The sequence below is a fragment of the Capra hircus genome, chromosome 22 (assembly GCF_001704415.2).
Source record: "Capra hircus breed San Clemente chromosome 22, ASM170441v1, whole genome shotgun sequence".
In the NCBI taxonomy this organism is placed as follows: Eukaryota; Metazoa; Chordata; class Mammalia; order Artiodactyla; family Bovidae; genus Capra; species Capra hircus.
The window spans coordinates 58,458,026-58,471,531 of record NC_030829.1 but is presented as its reverse complement, the minus strand read 5'-3'; the positions used below and the strand labels follow the sequence as shown (position 1 = coordinate 58,471,531).

At 60.2% G+C, this 13,506-nt stretch overlaps 1 protein-coding gene across 1 annotated transcript in view; it reads right to left on the bottom strand.

Annotated features, from left to right (window-relative positions):
* Positions 1–13,506, bottom strand: part of NUP210 (nucleoporin 210) — a 93,575-nt gene that overhangs the window by 64,016 nt on the left and 16,053 nt on the right. The window contains 3 exon segments of the mRNA XM_018038268.1: positions 2,241–2,391; positions 7,342–7,438; positions 11,715–11,846. Of these exon segments, the coding sequence (XP_017893757.1) occupies positions 2,241–2,391; positions 7,342–7,438; positions 11,715–11,846 (380 nt within the window).

Genomic DNA, 13,506 nt, shown 5'->3' with positions numbered 1-13,506 from the left:
CAGAGAAGATCGAGGAGCCAGGAGTGATGGCTATGGAGACGGAGGTGCCAGGGGCTCCAGGCAAGAGCCCCAAAGGCCAGGGAGGTCAGGAGCCCGCTCGCAGCCCAAGGAGGAACAGCTGCACTCTGACAAGCGCCCACTGTTCAGGCCACCCCGCCAGCCCGCCTCTCGTCCCCACCCAGACTCCCTCCTCAGGAAGCATCGTGACAGACTGAAATCGGGGGCAGACACCTGCATGGAGTCCGGGGCGCCCCGGATGGTCAGATTCTGTGGGGCCTGCACCTTCCACTGTCTTGGAGCTGCTCGTCACCCCGCAAGTTGGGAAAATGGAGGGCAAAGCAAGGGATCCCTGTCCACAGAAATGCAGACGTGTGTTCCCTGGAGGACAAGCAGTGGTCATCCCTGGACGCAGGCCGGCTCTGCACCTCTCTGCAGACCTCTTTGGGTTTTCTACTGAACATGCTCTGACATGTTGCATGCATCCTCACTTAACCTTAAGTTAACCTTCAGTTAAGGTTCCCATCCCCGGTGACCATGTAGGAAGACCCTGCACTCACCCCCTCCCATATAGTTGTGTCTACAACTACATATGCAACAATTTTCTCTTAAAAAATTCCTAAAAACTGGCAAAGCAACCTCTTCACACGGGACAAACAGCAGGGAAACCACATCAAAGCGACTAGGATCCCAGGACAGTCTCATCATAAACCTCACCCCTCACCGGGAACCCAAACCTGGGGCCTCTCCCTGAGGAGGGAAGGGTTTGGATCTCACATCAGGCTCCAGTGCCTGAGAGATGAGCCCCAAAACGTCTGGTCTTAAAGGCCTGTGTCGGGGGCTTCCCTGGTGGCTCAGTGGTAAGGAATCTGCCAGAGCCTGCAGGAGACACAGGTTTGATCCCTGATCCGGGACTACCCCACGCGCCACGGAGCAGCCAAGCCCGGGCACCACAGCCGCTGAGCCTATCTCTAGAGCCGGGGGGCGGCAGCTCCTGACGCCCACACCCCTACCGCCCATGCTCTGCAGAGAGAGACGCCACCTCAGCGAGAAGCCTGCGCACTGCGAGCAGACAGCAGCCCCCGATCTCTGCAACTGAAAGCCCGCACAGCAGCGAGGCCCAGCACAGCCGAAAACCAGTATGTGCACTTACGGAAAAAAAGACCAGAGGGCTGCGGGGACTGGCAGGTGTCCCTGAAGGGCCCGGCTGTGCAGAAACCTACCGCCTGGGGCCCAGAGCAGGCACAGCCCGTGGAGAGTGCTCAGGGAATTCCCTGGTGGTCCAGTGGGTTAGGACTCAGCACTTTGGCTGTTGAGGGCATGGGTTCAATCCCTGGTTAGGGAACTAAGATCCCGCAAGCCGTGTGGTGGGACCAAGATATCGGAAAGGAAGGAAGGAAGAAGAAAGGGAGAGAGAAGATGCTCAGGCATGCCGTGACAGAGACTCAGCGCCCACTGGGCTCGTTCCCGCCAGCGGACCCCTGCTCAGCCATGCCCTGGAGCTCAGACGCCCCCTCCCCGGTGCCCCAGTTCTCATATCTCCACCTGGCTTTGTAGCTACCCCCCAAGGAAACACGCCAGATCACCGCATGCTGGGGGCTGAGGTCGGGGTGCTGAGCTCCCGGGTCCCACAGGCCTGTCACAATTGGAGAGACTGTTCCTGGCAGGACCCCAGCCCAGGGCACGCAGACAGCAGACCAGCACGCCCAGCCGTCCTGGGAAAGAGGCCGGTCGGCCTGCCCAGAGGGGCCCCCAGAGAGCTCTGCGGGGGGTGGGCCGGGGCGGCACAGCCACACCCCAGCCTCAGTCGAGCCCACCTGACTTACAGAAGCGGGGAGCACCCATCCCCGGGGCCCTGACTTTGGCAGCTGCTGCCGGACGACATGTCTCCATGCCCAGCTCTGGTGCCCAGACATGGGCTCTCGGGTTCCACGGGACCAGAACCAGCCGGGAAAGCTCTTAACCAGCTATCAGCCCCAGCGCACAGCAGGAGTCAGCGCCCCCGGAAGCTGATCTTTCTAGAAAGCAGCCAGCAGTTGGGGCTCAAGACCGGGGCTCAGGGTGAAATGGAGGGACCGCCTTGGGGGTGCAGCGATGCCGGTGCTGGCTTCCCGGCCACCTGTTCCCAAGCACGGCTCACAGCAGACCCTGGTCCCCGCACAGCATCACCTCCACGCTAGCAAACACGCCAGGGGCCCGTGCATCCAGATGCCGCCCCGGAGCCCAGGGCCGCCCGCGCCCACCTTGTACACGGCCTCCTGGATGCGCGCCTTGAGCTTGGAGCTGCCCGTCTTCAGCCCGGACACTAGGATGGTGTCGCCCTGCTTGGCCGCCTTCTCCATCTCTGAGATGTACGAGGGGGGGATGTAGGTGGACTCCAGGAATGTCAGGATGCTGGAAAAGAAGCGTGTGCTCAGCCCTGACGTGCGGAACCAGGAACCTCACACACTCCCTCTAGGTGGCTCCTCCGCGTGCTGCCAGGCGCCACAGAAATGACCCAGTGGGTGTCGCCTAGAGAACCGTCCCCAGAACGCCCCACCTCAGAACTTCCAGCATCCCTGGAAACACCCGGGCTCTCAGTCCCCGGCCCGGCCCTTGGTCTGCACCTGGGAACCTGCATTTTATAAACATCCAGCTGTGACTCTGATCAAAGGCAGCACTGAAATCTGAGGACTGCCCAGTTAGCTGAGGGACCCCTGGTGGCTCACATGGTAGAGAATCTGTCCGAAATGCTGGAGACTTGGGTTTGATCCCCGAGTTGGGAGGATCCCCTTGAGGAGGGCATGGCAACCCCACTCCAGTATTCTTGCCTGGAGAACCCCAGGGACGGGGGAGCCTGGCAGCCTACGGTCCATGGTGCTGCAGAGTTGGACACGACTGAGTGACTTTCACTCAGTCAACTTTATGAAACGCTTTGGTCTCACAGACGTGAAGGGTGAGCCCCAGGACCAGAGGCCCAGCCAGGGCTCCCCACTAGTCCCACTCTCCTCTCCCCGGCCAGCTCCTGCATCTGGGAAACGGTTCAGCAATGACCCCTCAAGTGTCAGGAACAAGGGATCACATTGCATCCTACCCTAGCCCTGCGGTTAGGCTGTGGGAAGGGAGGGAGCATTCGGGATGGAGTGGGACCCCCAGAGCGCAGGCTGGTGAGCGGGGCCAGCCTGAGTCTTTCCTGACAGACTGAGATCTATAAATAAGCCTCCCATTCCGCCCGAACGAGAGCAGTCAGACATGTTCATTCTCCCCGAGATCGGCCGAGTGCTGCGGTGATTCATTTCCTCGCCGTTGCACAAGGTATTACATGCTGAAATTTGTTTTCTTTGCATACAGAAGAGTTTGGGTTCTTTTTTTTTTATCATTTTCTATTTTTCAGAGGATAATTACTTAACAACATTGTGAGGGTTTTCGCCATACATCCACACCAATCAGCCGTAGGTATACATACGCCCCCTCCCCACCCCACCCCTCTGGGTTGTTGCAGAGCATGGGGTCTGGGTTCCCTGCATCTGACGTCATGCCTCCCACTGGCTGTCTACTCTACATACGGTAATGTGCGTGCTAAGCCATGCCTCCCACTGGCTGTCTACTCCACATACGGTAACGTGCGTGCTAAGCCATGCTTCCCACTGGCTGTCTACTCCACATAGGGTAACGTGCATGCTAAGCCATGCCTCCCACTGGCTGTCTACTCTACATAGGGTAACGTGCATGCTAAGCCATGCCTCCCACTGGCTGTCTACTCCACATACGGTAACGTGCATGCTAAGCCATGCCTCCCACTGGCTGTCTACTCCACATACGGTAACGTGCATGCTATGTCACTTCAGCAGTGTCGTTTCTGCGACTCTTCGCGACTCTATGGACTGTAGCCCACCAGGCGCCTCTGCCCATGGGATTCTGCAGCCAAGAATACTGGAGGGGGTGTCCTCTCCTCTCCTTCTCCGGGGATCTCCCCCACCCAGGGAGCGAGCCCGTGTCTCTTACATCTCCTGCACGGGCGGGCAGGCGGGTTCTTTGCCTCTAGCGCCACCTGGGAAGCCAAAGAATGCTGGAGGGGGCTGCCAGGTCCTTCCCCAGGGATCCTCCTGACCCAGGGATGGAGTCCAGGTCACCTGCATCGCAGGCAGACTCTTCACAGCCTGAGCCACCAGGTGCATCTGTGTATGTTCAAAGCCATTCTCCCCGTCGTCCCACCCTCCCCTTCCCCCCATCGTCCCACCTCCTCTCCCCCCATCATCCCACCTCCTCTCCCCCCATTATCCCACCCTCCCCAACCCCCGTCGTCCCACCCTCCCCTTCCCCCCCATCGTCCCACCTCCTCTCCCCCCCATTATCCCACCCTCCCCAACCCCCATCATCCCACCCTCCCCTTCTCCCCCATCCATCGTCCCACCCTCCTCTTCCCCCGCCCCCTGTCATCCCACCTCCTCTCCCCCCCATCATCCCACCTCCCCTTCCCCCCCATCATCCCACCCTCCCCTTCTCCCCCATCCATCGTCCCACCTCCTCTCCCCCCCATCATCCCACCCTCCTCTTCCCCCCGCCCCTGTCATCCCACCTCCTCTCCCCCCCATCATCCCACCCTCCCCTTCCCTCCCATCATCCCACCCTCCTCTTCTCCCCCATCCATCGTCCCACCCTCCTCTTCCCCCCGCCCCTGTCATCCCACCTCCTCTCCCCCTCATCATCCCACCTCCTCTCCCCCCCATCATCCCACCTCCTCTCCCCCCCATCATCCCACCTCCTCTTCCCCCGGGTCCACAAGCCCGTTGTCTGTGCTTGTCTCCTCTCCTGTCCTGCATGTAGGATCATCAGCACCGCCCTTCTAGACTCCACACGTGTGTGTTCATAGATGAGATCCGTCTCTCTCTTCCTGACTCACTTCACTCTGCATAATAGGCTCTAGGCTCATCTGCCTCGTTAGGACTGACTCATGCGTCCCTTTCCACAGCTGAGTAGCATTCCCTTGTGCATCTGGACCACGGCGTCCTGACCCGTTCCTCTGGCGACGGACATCCGGGTCGCCTCTCTGTCCTGGCTATTGTAAGTAATCGCCTGCTGAACTGAATAAAAGCCCAGGGCACTCTGGTTCCAACGCTCTCAGCACTCCTGGACTTGGGTCAGCACGCAGCTCATGCCCGGTGCTCGGAAGCTCCGGGCCGCTGTCAGGGCAGGAAACAGGGCTGGTGGGGGGAGGGGGCAGGCAGCCCACAAATCCTGAACACCTAGTGTGTGCCAGGCCTGGCGATGGGCTCTCATCCCGTCAAGGTGCTCCCCACCCGGCACCCCTGGAGGCGGGCACGGTGATGCCTCCATCCGCTGGAGGAGGAAGCTGGTGCTCAGGTGGTCACAGTCCTTGACGACGGCCACAGGCAGGACACGACAAGGCCAGGACTGGGCGCCAGGTCTCTCTGACCTAAAGCCTGCACTCTGGGCTTACAAGACAGCAGGAGTTCCAGAGCTCATCATTCAGGAGATGGAGGCTGACGGCCCAGCCCCCAGAGAGCTCTGAGCCAGGAGGGCAACTGGCTTACACGGTGTCAGGCTGTGAGGGTGTCCGCTGTGGAAATGGCCGTGAGCTGAGCCCCAGTGCTTCCTGGAGCCCTGAGCTGGACTTTTTAAAGTGGAAATAAGAGGTCAGACTCATAACTCCCCATTAAAAAAGTTATTAATTGCAAGGGGGGAGAAAGCGACTTCAGAGTGGGGCACCTGGCAGACACCACCCTCCCTGAGGATGACAGGGAACAAAGTCAGTGCTGCTTTACAGTAAGATGCAGTGAGAATGCGGAATCTCGCCTCTGGTGATGATCCTGCAAAGACGCAGACTCTGGGTCTAACAGAGGGAACGTCAGGTTGGAATGGGGGAAGCTCTACAAAATCTCTACACGACCATCATCACAAGTCCCACATCCCAGGAGCCAAAGAAGGCCCAGGAAACTGGACCAAGTCCCCGGCTGACGGAGACGAGGAGAGACAGGACCGCTTGAGGCAGGGGGCCCTGGGCTGCGTGTTTGCCACAAACGGGGTGAACTGGCAAAGCCTGAATGAGGTCCAGAGATTGCAGGCATCGGTGCTAGTTCCCTAACTGTGATGACTGTCTCATCAATACGCAGGGAAGTGTCTTAAGAGGCGGTAAACGCACACTAAAATAATCGGGGGTCACAGCCAGGCTGGCCGCTTGCTCTCAAATGGTTTGGGGAATCCAGTCCCTGTACCGTACTTGCAGCTTTTCTGTAGGCTGAAAATCGCTGCAAATCTTTAAAAAGTAAGTCTCCCTCCCCCGCAAACTGTGTTCAATGCAGCTCGACGCGATGCAGCCTTTTGCTCTTGTTGCCGTTTAGTCGCGCAGCCGCGTCCAACTCTTTGTGACCCCATGGACTGCAGCTCACCAGGCTCCTCTCTCTCCATGGGACTCTCCAGGCAAGAATACCGGAGTGGGTTGCCATTTCCTCCTCCAGGGGATCTTCCCGACCCAGGGATCGAGCCCACGTTTACGCATCTCCTGCATTGGCAGGCAGGTACCGCTGAGCCGCCTCCTCTCAGGGGATGTTAGCCCAGACTCCGGGAGCGCACGCGTGCCGGCCAGCAGAACCTTCCACCGATGGAAACGCCCTGTCCACCCTGCCCAGTACGGGTAACACCGGCCACACAGCTAATGAGCACCTGATGGGGTCCGTGCATCGGAGACCGACCCCGTCTTCCCTGGTGTAAGCGTGAATGGCCAGGGTGGGGCCAGTGGCCGCCATGCGGCACGGTGAGGATTCCCACAGACCAGAACAGCTGAAGTCCAGCTCCACCCCTTACCAATCCGAGGCAAATGGACAGGGGAACATAAGCCACACGGCTGTCGGGAGGACCGCCCAAGTCAAGATGGGGAGCGAGTCCTCCCACAAGGCGTCCATCTGTCTGCAGAACTGGCCCCCCGCTTCCTGTCCCGCCCGGCGCTGGGACAGGCACCCTCCCTTGCCTGGACAGCTGTGACCAGCTGTCACAGCTGAAGGGACCTCCTAGCTGGGACTGTTACCCACTCACCCACCGTGGGGCCCCTCCCCACCCCTCTGGCACCCCGTGACAGCTCCAGGTAACAGGATGAGCTTTCTCTGCTGCAGCTGGACAGCCCAGCGCCCTCGACAACGGCCCCCAGAACACACAAGGCCCCGGGACAAGGCCCCGGGACAAGGCCCCGGCACGGCTGTGCGAGCTGAACACTTGGACCAGTCCTGGGGCACGTCAGCCGGCAGCCTGGGAACCATCCTGCGCTCCTCGCTGACGGGGGTGCTAACAGTGATGATGAGGGTGAAAGCCCCCAGCCCACTCCCCTCCCACCTCCCTCCCACCTCTTACCGGAGCGCGTTGTGGGTGTCTGAGTAGCCGTCAGCCTCCGTGTCCTTCACGATCGTCCAGTCAAAGACCAGCCCGGCCAGCGTGCTGAACGTGTTTCCTGCAGGAGCAGAGCAGGGGGTGGGGGGGTGTATCCGAGTTACCCACCCGGGGCCAAGGGGAGGGGTGGTGGACTCAGCACCACCCCCCATGGAGGGGGGGCACCATCTCCAGCCTCCCTTCTGGAGGGGAAACCAAGGCGTAAGGGATCAGGGTCACGTGACCAAGTGGGGCTGCACCCCGACCCCGGGTCTCCCATGGACACACTGTGTCCCACCTGTGCACCCATCACCCCTCGAGTGGGTAAGCGCTTTTCAGTCTAGACAGCGGCTCCTGAGACTGTGAGTCAATCCCCCATCCCCTCCCCATGCTGGGAGAGGAACCCCGGCCGTCTGGTTTCACGTGCCCATCCTCTCTCCTCCCCGAGATGCCGAGACCCCCGGTCCTGGTGGAGGAGGTGGGCCTCGCACAGCTGGCCTCCGCTCAGAAGTCCTGACTGCCGGCGGCATGCCTTGGGCCAGACGGGAGAACAGGCGGAGCCCAGCACATGAGTGGGCGATGATTTCTGGAGGAACAGGACCCAGGCAGGGGCTGAAACCCTCTGTACACACCTTCTCAAGGTAAGGGCAATGCCTAGCGCTGCTACACAGACACTCAGAAGCAGGGCGGGAGATGAAACCTGGGGCTCAGAGGCCTGACCTGCCCGGAGCTACGGTCGCCTTCTCCCCGGGTGATTTTGATCTTGCCCCTTTCCACCGGTTCCCATCATTTCAAATGAAGAAGCACAATGTATGTGTCCAAGTTCACAAGTCCGCAGATCCGGCGGCCTGGCCCCTTCTTCCTCTAGTGGCCCACGGCTGGCCCAGCCTCTCCGCCGGCTCGCCACACGCCCCACCGCAGGCTACTGCCTCTCCCGCTCCACCTCAATCATCTTCGGATATTCCCCACCCGGCCAGCCCCCAAAACAGAGCCTCGGGGGCCTCGAAAAGCTCTTTCTATGGTGTGAAGACCAAGGCATTCAGAGTCAGACAGGCCTGAGAGTCTGCCCCAGCCCACCTCTGAGGTCTAGGGCTGTGGAGAAGGCCGAGAGGAGACAGGGCCCCAGGCGGGGCCTGCAGGGTGCCAGCCAGGTCACCATGGCCTACTGAGGACAAGGAGACGGAGGCTGGGGCAGGCCTCCCAGGGTCTCTTAACCTGGCATTTGGCGACAGGAAATCCCTGTCTTCTTCCACTTCAGGGGCTACGCTTGGAGCTCTGTTTTCAGCATCACAATCCCTTCCCGCCTGCACGTTCAGACGTGAAGGGAGAGATGACTATGGGACCATTCCTAGAGCAGAAAGCGTCCGTGGGCTTCTGGAAGTTTCGCCCACGTGGGGAGGTGCACACGCAGGACCAGCGCCTGGTTTGCAGGGCCCTGGTTCACTCAGGGCCCTCATGCCAAAGGGAAGGAAGGTGTCAGGAGGCAAGTCAGACTTGGGGCAGTCGGAAGGAGGCAGAGGCAGCCCCAGACACAGAGCCGGATGAAGGGGCTCCCTGGAAGGGCACAGATACCCCAGCGTGAGTACAGACCCTCAGAGGCACCCAGAGTGCCTGCACTGCCACTCGGGTTACGCACAGACATGCCAGCTACTGGGGTCCCCCCCTGCCAGCTGCTGAACCGACACGCTGCGTCCCGGCTGAGCAGGCCCCGGGAAATGGAGTCAGCAGCTCCCCTTCCCGGCCCCCCGACCTCCATGCTAAACCTCTAAAGCTGTGCCCGGATGTGCTCGGAAGCCGGATGAGGCCAGGGGAGAGGCTCACTCTGGCCAAAACGCAGCCACTGGACCGGACGGTCCTGGGACCGGAAAGGCCTTGCCCGTGCTCCACCCGACACACCCCGGCGTGCTCACTCCCAGCCCAGGGGGATGGAAGGCGGTTGTCGTCATGGGACAAGAACCACGAGGGACAGGCCAGGCAGGACCCAGGACACCAGGGGACGGGGCACAGGAGGCAGGGAACCCCGAGGGCAGGGAGGGGGCAGTGAAGCAGCATCTCAAGTCCCCGAGGCTCCAAGTCCCAGCGGACCCCACTCACCACACACAAGCGCGGAAAGAAACGCATTAAAATTTCAAGACGGCAGCAGTGGAGCGTTAAATCAAGCCCAGGGCCCTGTGGCGCACAAGGCCCTGCGTGAAGCTGGCCCTGACGTCTGGGAGACGGAATGAAGCCACAGGAGACAGCAAGCAGTCTCAGCGCGACTTCTCAGAGCAGACAGCGAGCAAGGGCGCCTCCCCGCAACACAGGCTGCAGGACCCATACGGTCAGCAGGAGTTTGCAGGCTTGCGCGCTTATCTGTTTCAAACGTGTCTGTTAGCCCTACTGGGTGCCGAGTGCTCACAGTAACAAAGAAATGCCAGGACCCAGTCTCTGGAGCTGGCACCCCCCGCCCCCCGCCCTGGTCTCAGGAGGGCAGCTGGAAAACATAAGCGAACATTAACGAACATTTGCTGGACCAAAGCCCAACGCCAAACAGGGAATGGTGGGACCCCGACCCTGTCCAGAGGCAGAGCGAAAGGTGCCCGCACCCCAAGGCCGGGCTGGGAAGTGCTGGGGGGTCTCAGAGGGGAGGGACTCACCCCACGCCGGGAGCCCCGAGGACAGGATATCACGGGGAGGCGGGGGTGCGGGCTGTGGCCCGGGGGGCTCAGCCTCTGAAAGCAGATGGGAGGTGCTCTGAGCAGAGCCTGGGTGTCAGGACGAAGGGTGGGGCGTCTGGGGGACCAGAGCCACCCAGCACTGTCTGGGCACCAGCCACATGCAGGCCGGGAGAGATCAGAAAACAACGAACCCGGGACAGACACCCTGCAGACCACCTCAGGCCAAAAAATAGACCCCAGACCCTGGCGCAGACCCCAGCACCCAGGAAAAACAGCATCAGGAGACGGCAGAGCAGCCTCTCCAATCTCAGTCTCAAGGATGAAACAGGGTCCCCGCCTGGCGGACCCCACACCTCTCGAGGCTCAAGCATCACAGCTTCTAAGAAACTCTCCTGACCTGTGATCTCCACGCCTCGCCTCTGAGTCCCCTGGGGTTGCTTCCCAACCTGTGGACCCTTCACCCTTTGCCCCCAGAGTGATTACAGACAGTGCCTGCTGGGGTACACGTGGGGCCTGACCTACATGTGGACCCTCAGCCTGAGATGCTGCACCACAGTACCTGGCAGAACTCCGGAGGCAGAACCCACCCACTGACAGCTAGCGGGGTGAGCGCCCACTGCACGCCGGGCGGGGCGGGGCCCTGCACATCTGCTCACCAGCGAGGTGAGTGTCTCTATGTCAGTCTCGCCGGTCAGAGGGCAGTTCAGAGAAGCTGGGCAGCTCACCAGATGAATGACGCAGAGAGGAAAGACGGCGTGGAGACACTCCAAAACAGGACTCTGACCCCTAAGGACACTGGGCGATGGCTGGGAGACAGCCTTGGTTGTCACAGCTCAGGGGTGCCCCTGGCATCCAGGGCAGAGACCAGGGACGCTGCTGACCAGCCTGCCGTGAGTGTCCTGGGCAGCCCCCACCACAAAGGATTATCTGCCCCAAATGTCAACCCCACGAGCCCGAGAAACCCCGATCTGGAAAAGTGCTTCTAAAAGCAGGGGCTAGAGCGATCAGGGGAGATTTCAAAGACAAGGTGAGACTTGACTTGGACTGCAAGGTTTAGAAGCTCCTTTGTTGAAAAGATGTCTTTCGGCCTGACCTACTTTCTTCGACAAAACCTCCACCTACAAATACTCCCTTTGTTCCCTGACTGAGAGGTTGGGCTACAGCCGGGGCAGTCAGCCACCCAGCAACACAGATACTGTGAGAAGAGTCCCAGCCCAGAACAAGTGAACGCGCTATTACAAACGGAAGGTCGGTGCATGGGGCTGGCAGCAGAGACACACTGCCCACAACACACATACATGCGTGCACACACGCGTGCACACACACGTGCACACATGAGCACGTGTGCACGCACGCACGCAGTCTGCAGTCTGGACCAGGAAGCCAAGCCCAGCCCTCAAGGCCTCTGCTGGTCACAGCACTGACCCTGTGAGCCGCTCTCAGCTCCCACCACTGCCCAGACGATGCTGTTGCTTCCCAAAGACACGCTGTACCAACCGGGTCCCTCCAGGCACAGGGCTGACCTCTAGGCCCTGTGGAGTCATGGCCGTGGCCGTGGCCTTGCTGCCCCCGGGAGCCCGGTGTCCATTCAGAGGCGGTCCCGACCTGTGGCACAACACCCTCCTGGCCAGAGAAGCACCCCCCCCCCAGGGAGAGAGCGGGCCACAGGCAAGGGGAGGGCGGACAGCCCGGTGGCCTCACCTTCCGAGTCCAGGGCCTGGATCTTCAGCTCCAGCGGGGCGTCCTCCAGGTAGAGCTCGCGGGTGGTGGAGACGATCTGAATGCCGTGGATGAGGTCCACGATGGCGTCGCAACGCAGGACCTGGCCGGTGGCTGCAGGAGGGAGCGCGCACGGTCAGGCAGTAGGGGGCTCACACCCCCTTCAGCGCCTCATAGGGTGGGCGGTCTCACGCTTTGGCAAAGACTGGGGGTGACCAATGACCCCAAAAACACAGGGCTGGAAGAACCAAGTCACCCTTAGGAGCCTCACTCGGCCTGAGAGTCAGCCCAGACATCCAGGAAGTGAGGGCTTTGCAGGCACACTCATTGTGCGTCTTGTACTCTTCCACCCTGGGCACCAGCATTTAAAGCTGTGGCAAGGGGCTTCCCTGGTGGCTAAGTGGTCAAAAACCCGCCTGCCAACGCAGGAGACATAAGCTCGATCCCTGGTCCGGAAAAATCCCACGTGCCGTGGGACAACTAAGCTCAGGAGCCGCAAGGACTGAGCTCGCGCGCCCTGGAGCCCGAGCTCCACGACGGAGAAGCCACCGCCTGGGGAAGCCAGGCGCAGAGGAACTTGAGGGCAGCCCTGCTCGCCGCAGCTGGAGAAAAGGCCCAGGCAGGCCCAGCGAGGCCCAGAGCAAGTGGGCAAACACACGGCTTCTTAACGCTGTGGCAACCAGTTCCTAGACTCCCTAGTTCTGCTCAGGCTGTGACCTCTGAGCTCCCCGACAAGGGCCCTGGGTTGACGAGTCAGCACCCAAAAGGACGATGCTGCTCTGAGCACCTGTCCCCGCGCTGAGACCAGGAGCCACACCCAGAGCTTGTGCATCTGAGCGTGTGCACACCGCTGCTGCATAACACTAGCAACGACGTGCTAAGTCGCTTCAGCCGTGTCCGACTCTGCGACCCCACGGACGGTGGCCCGCCAGGCTCCTCTGTCCATGGGACACTCCAGGCCAGAACACTGGAGTGGGTCGCCACGCCCTTCTCACTCGACTATAAAAGGATGCGTGCACTTCCACACAGACGTTTTCACTTGCTCCATCAGTAAGATACATAAATGGCATTACCTGGAGCATCTAGGGTAAAAAAACAACTCGTGATAAAGAATCATTCCGACTATTCTCCAGGCATCATTTAAAACTACTTGAGCACGCTTAGCTTTCTGAGAAAGTCATTCAGCCTCATTATCAAAAGTCTTAACAATATTTACATAGGCTGTGACCCAGTAAAGCTGGGACTCTATCCTTGGCAGGAAATAACCTGAAAGAACCCAAAACTGTTATCTTGTGTAACATGAGTTTCTTACATAACGCTGAAACAAACATCAGAAAACAGTCTGAATATCCAGTGCGGGGAAGGCTCGTTACTCAGCCATTAAAAATACTCCTACACTAAAATGGGAACCTTTTCAGGCCATCTTCGGTGGGGGGAAAGCACAGTGGGAAATTCATTGTTTTCTGAGCACTCTTTGTGGCCCCGTGGACTGTAGCCCACCAGGCTCCTCTGTCCGTGGGATTTTCCAGGCAAGAATCCTGGAGTGGGGTGCCATTTCCTTCTCCAGGGGAGCTTCCCGACACAGGGATCAAACTGTTACATCTCCGGCAGTGGAGGGCAGGTTCTTTACCACTAGCCAGGGACGCAGGAGCCTGGTGGGCTGCCATCCATGGGGTCGCACAGAGCTGGACACGACTGAAGCGACTCAGCAGCAGCAGCGCCGCCTGGGGAGCCCCTTATGACCATAATATGGTCAATCAAAGATGCGAAGTGA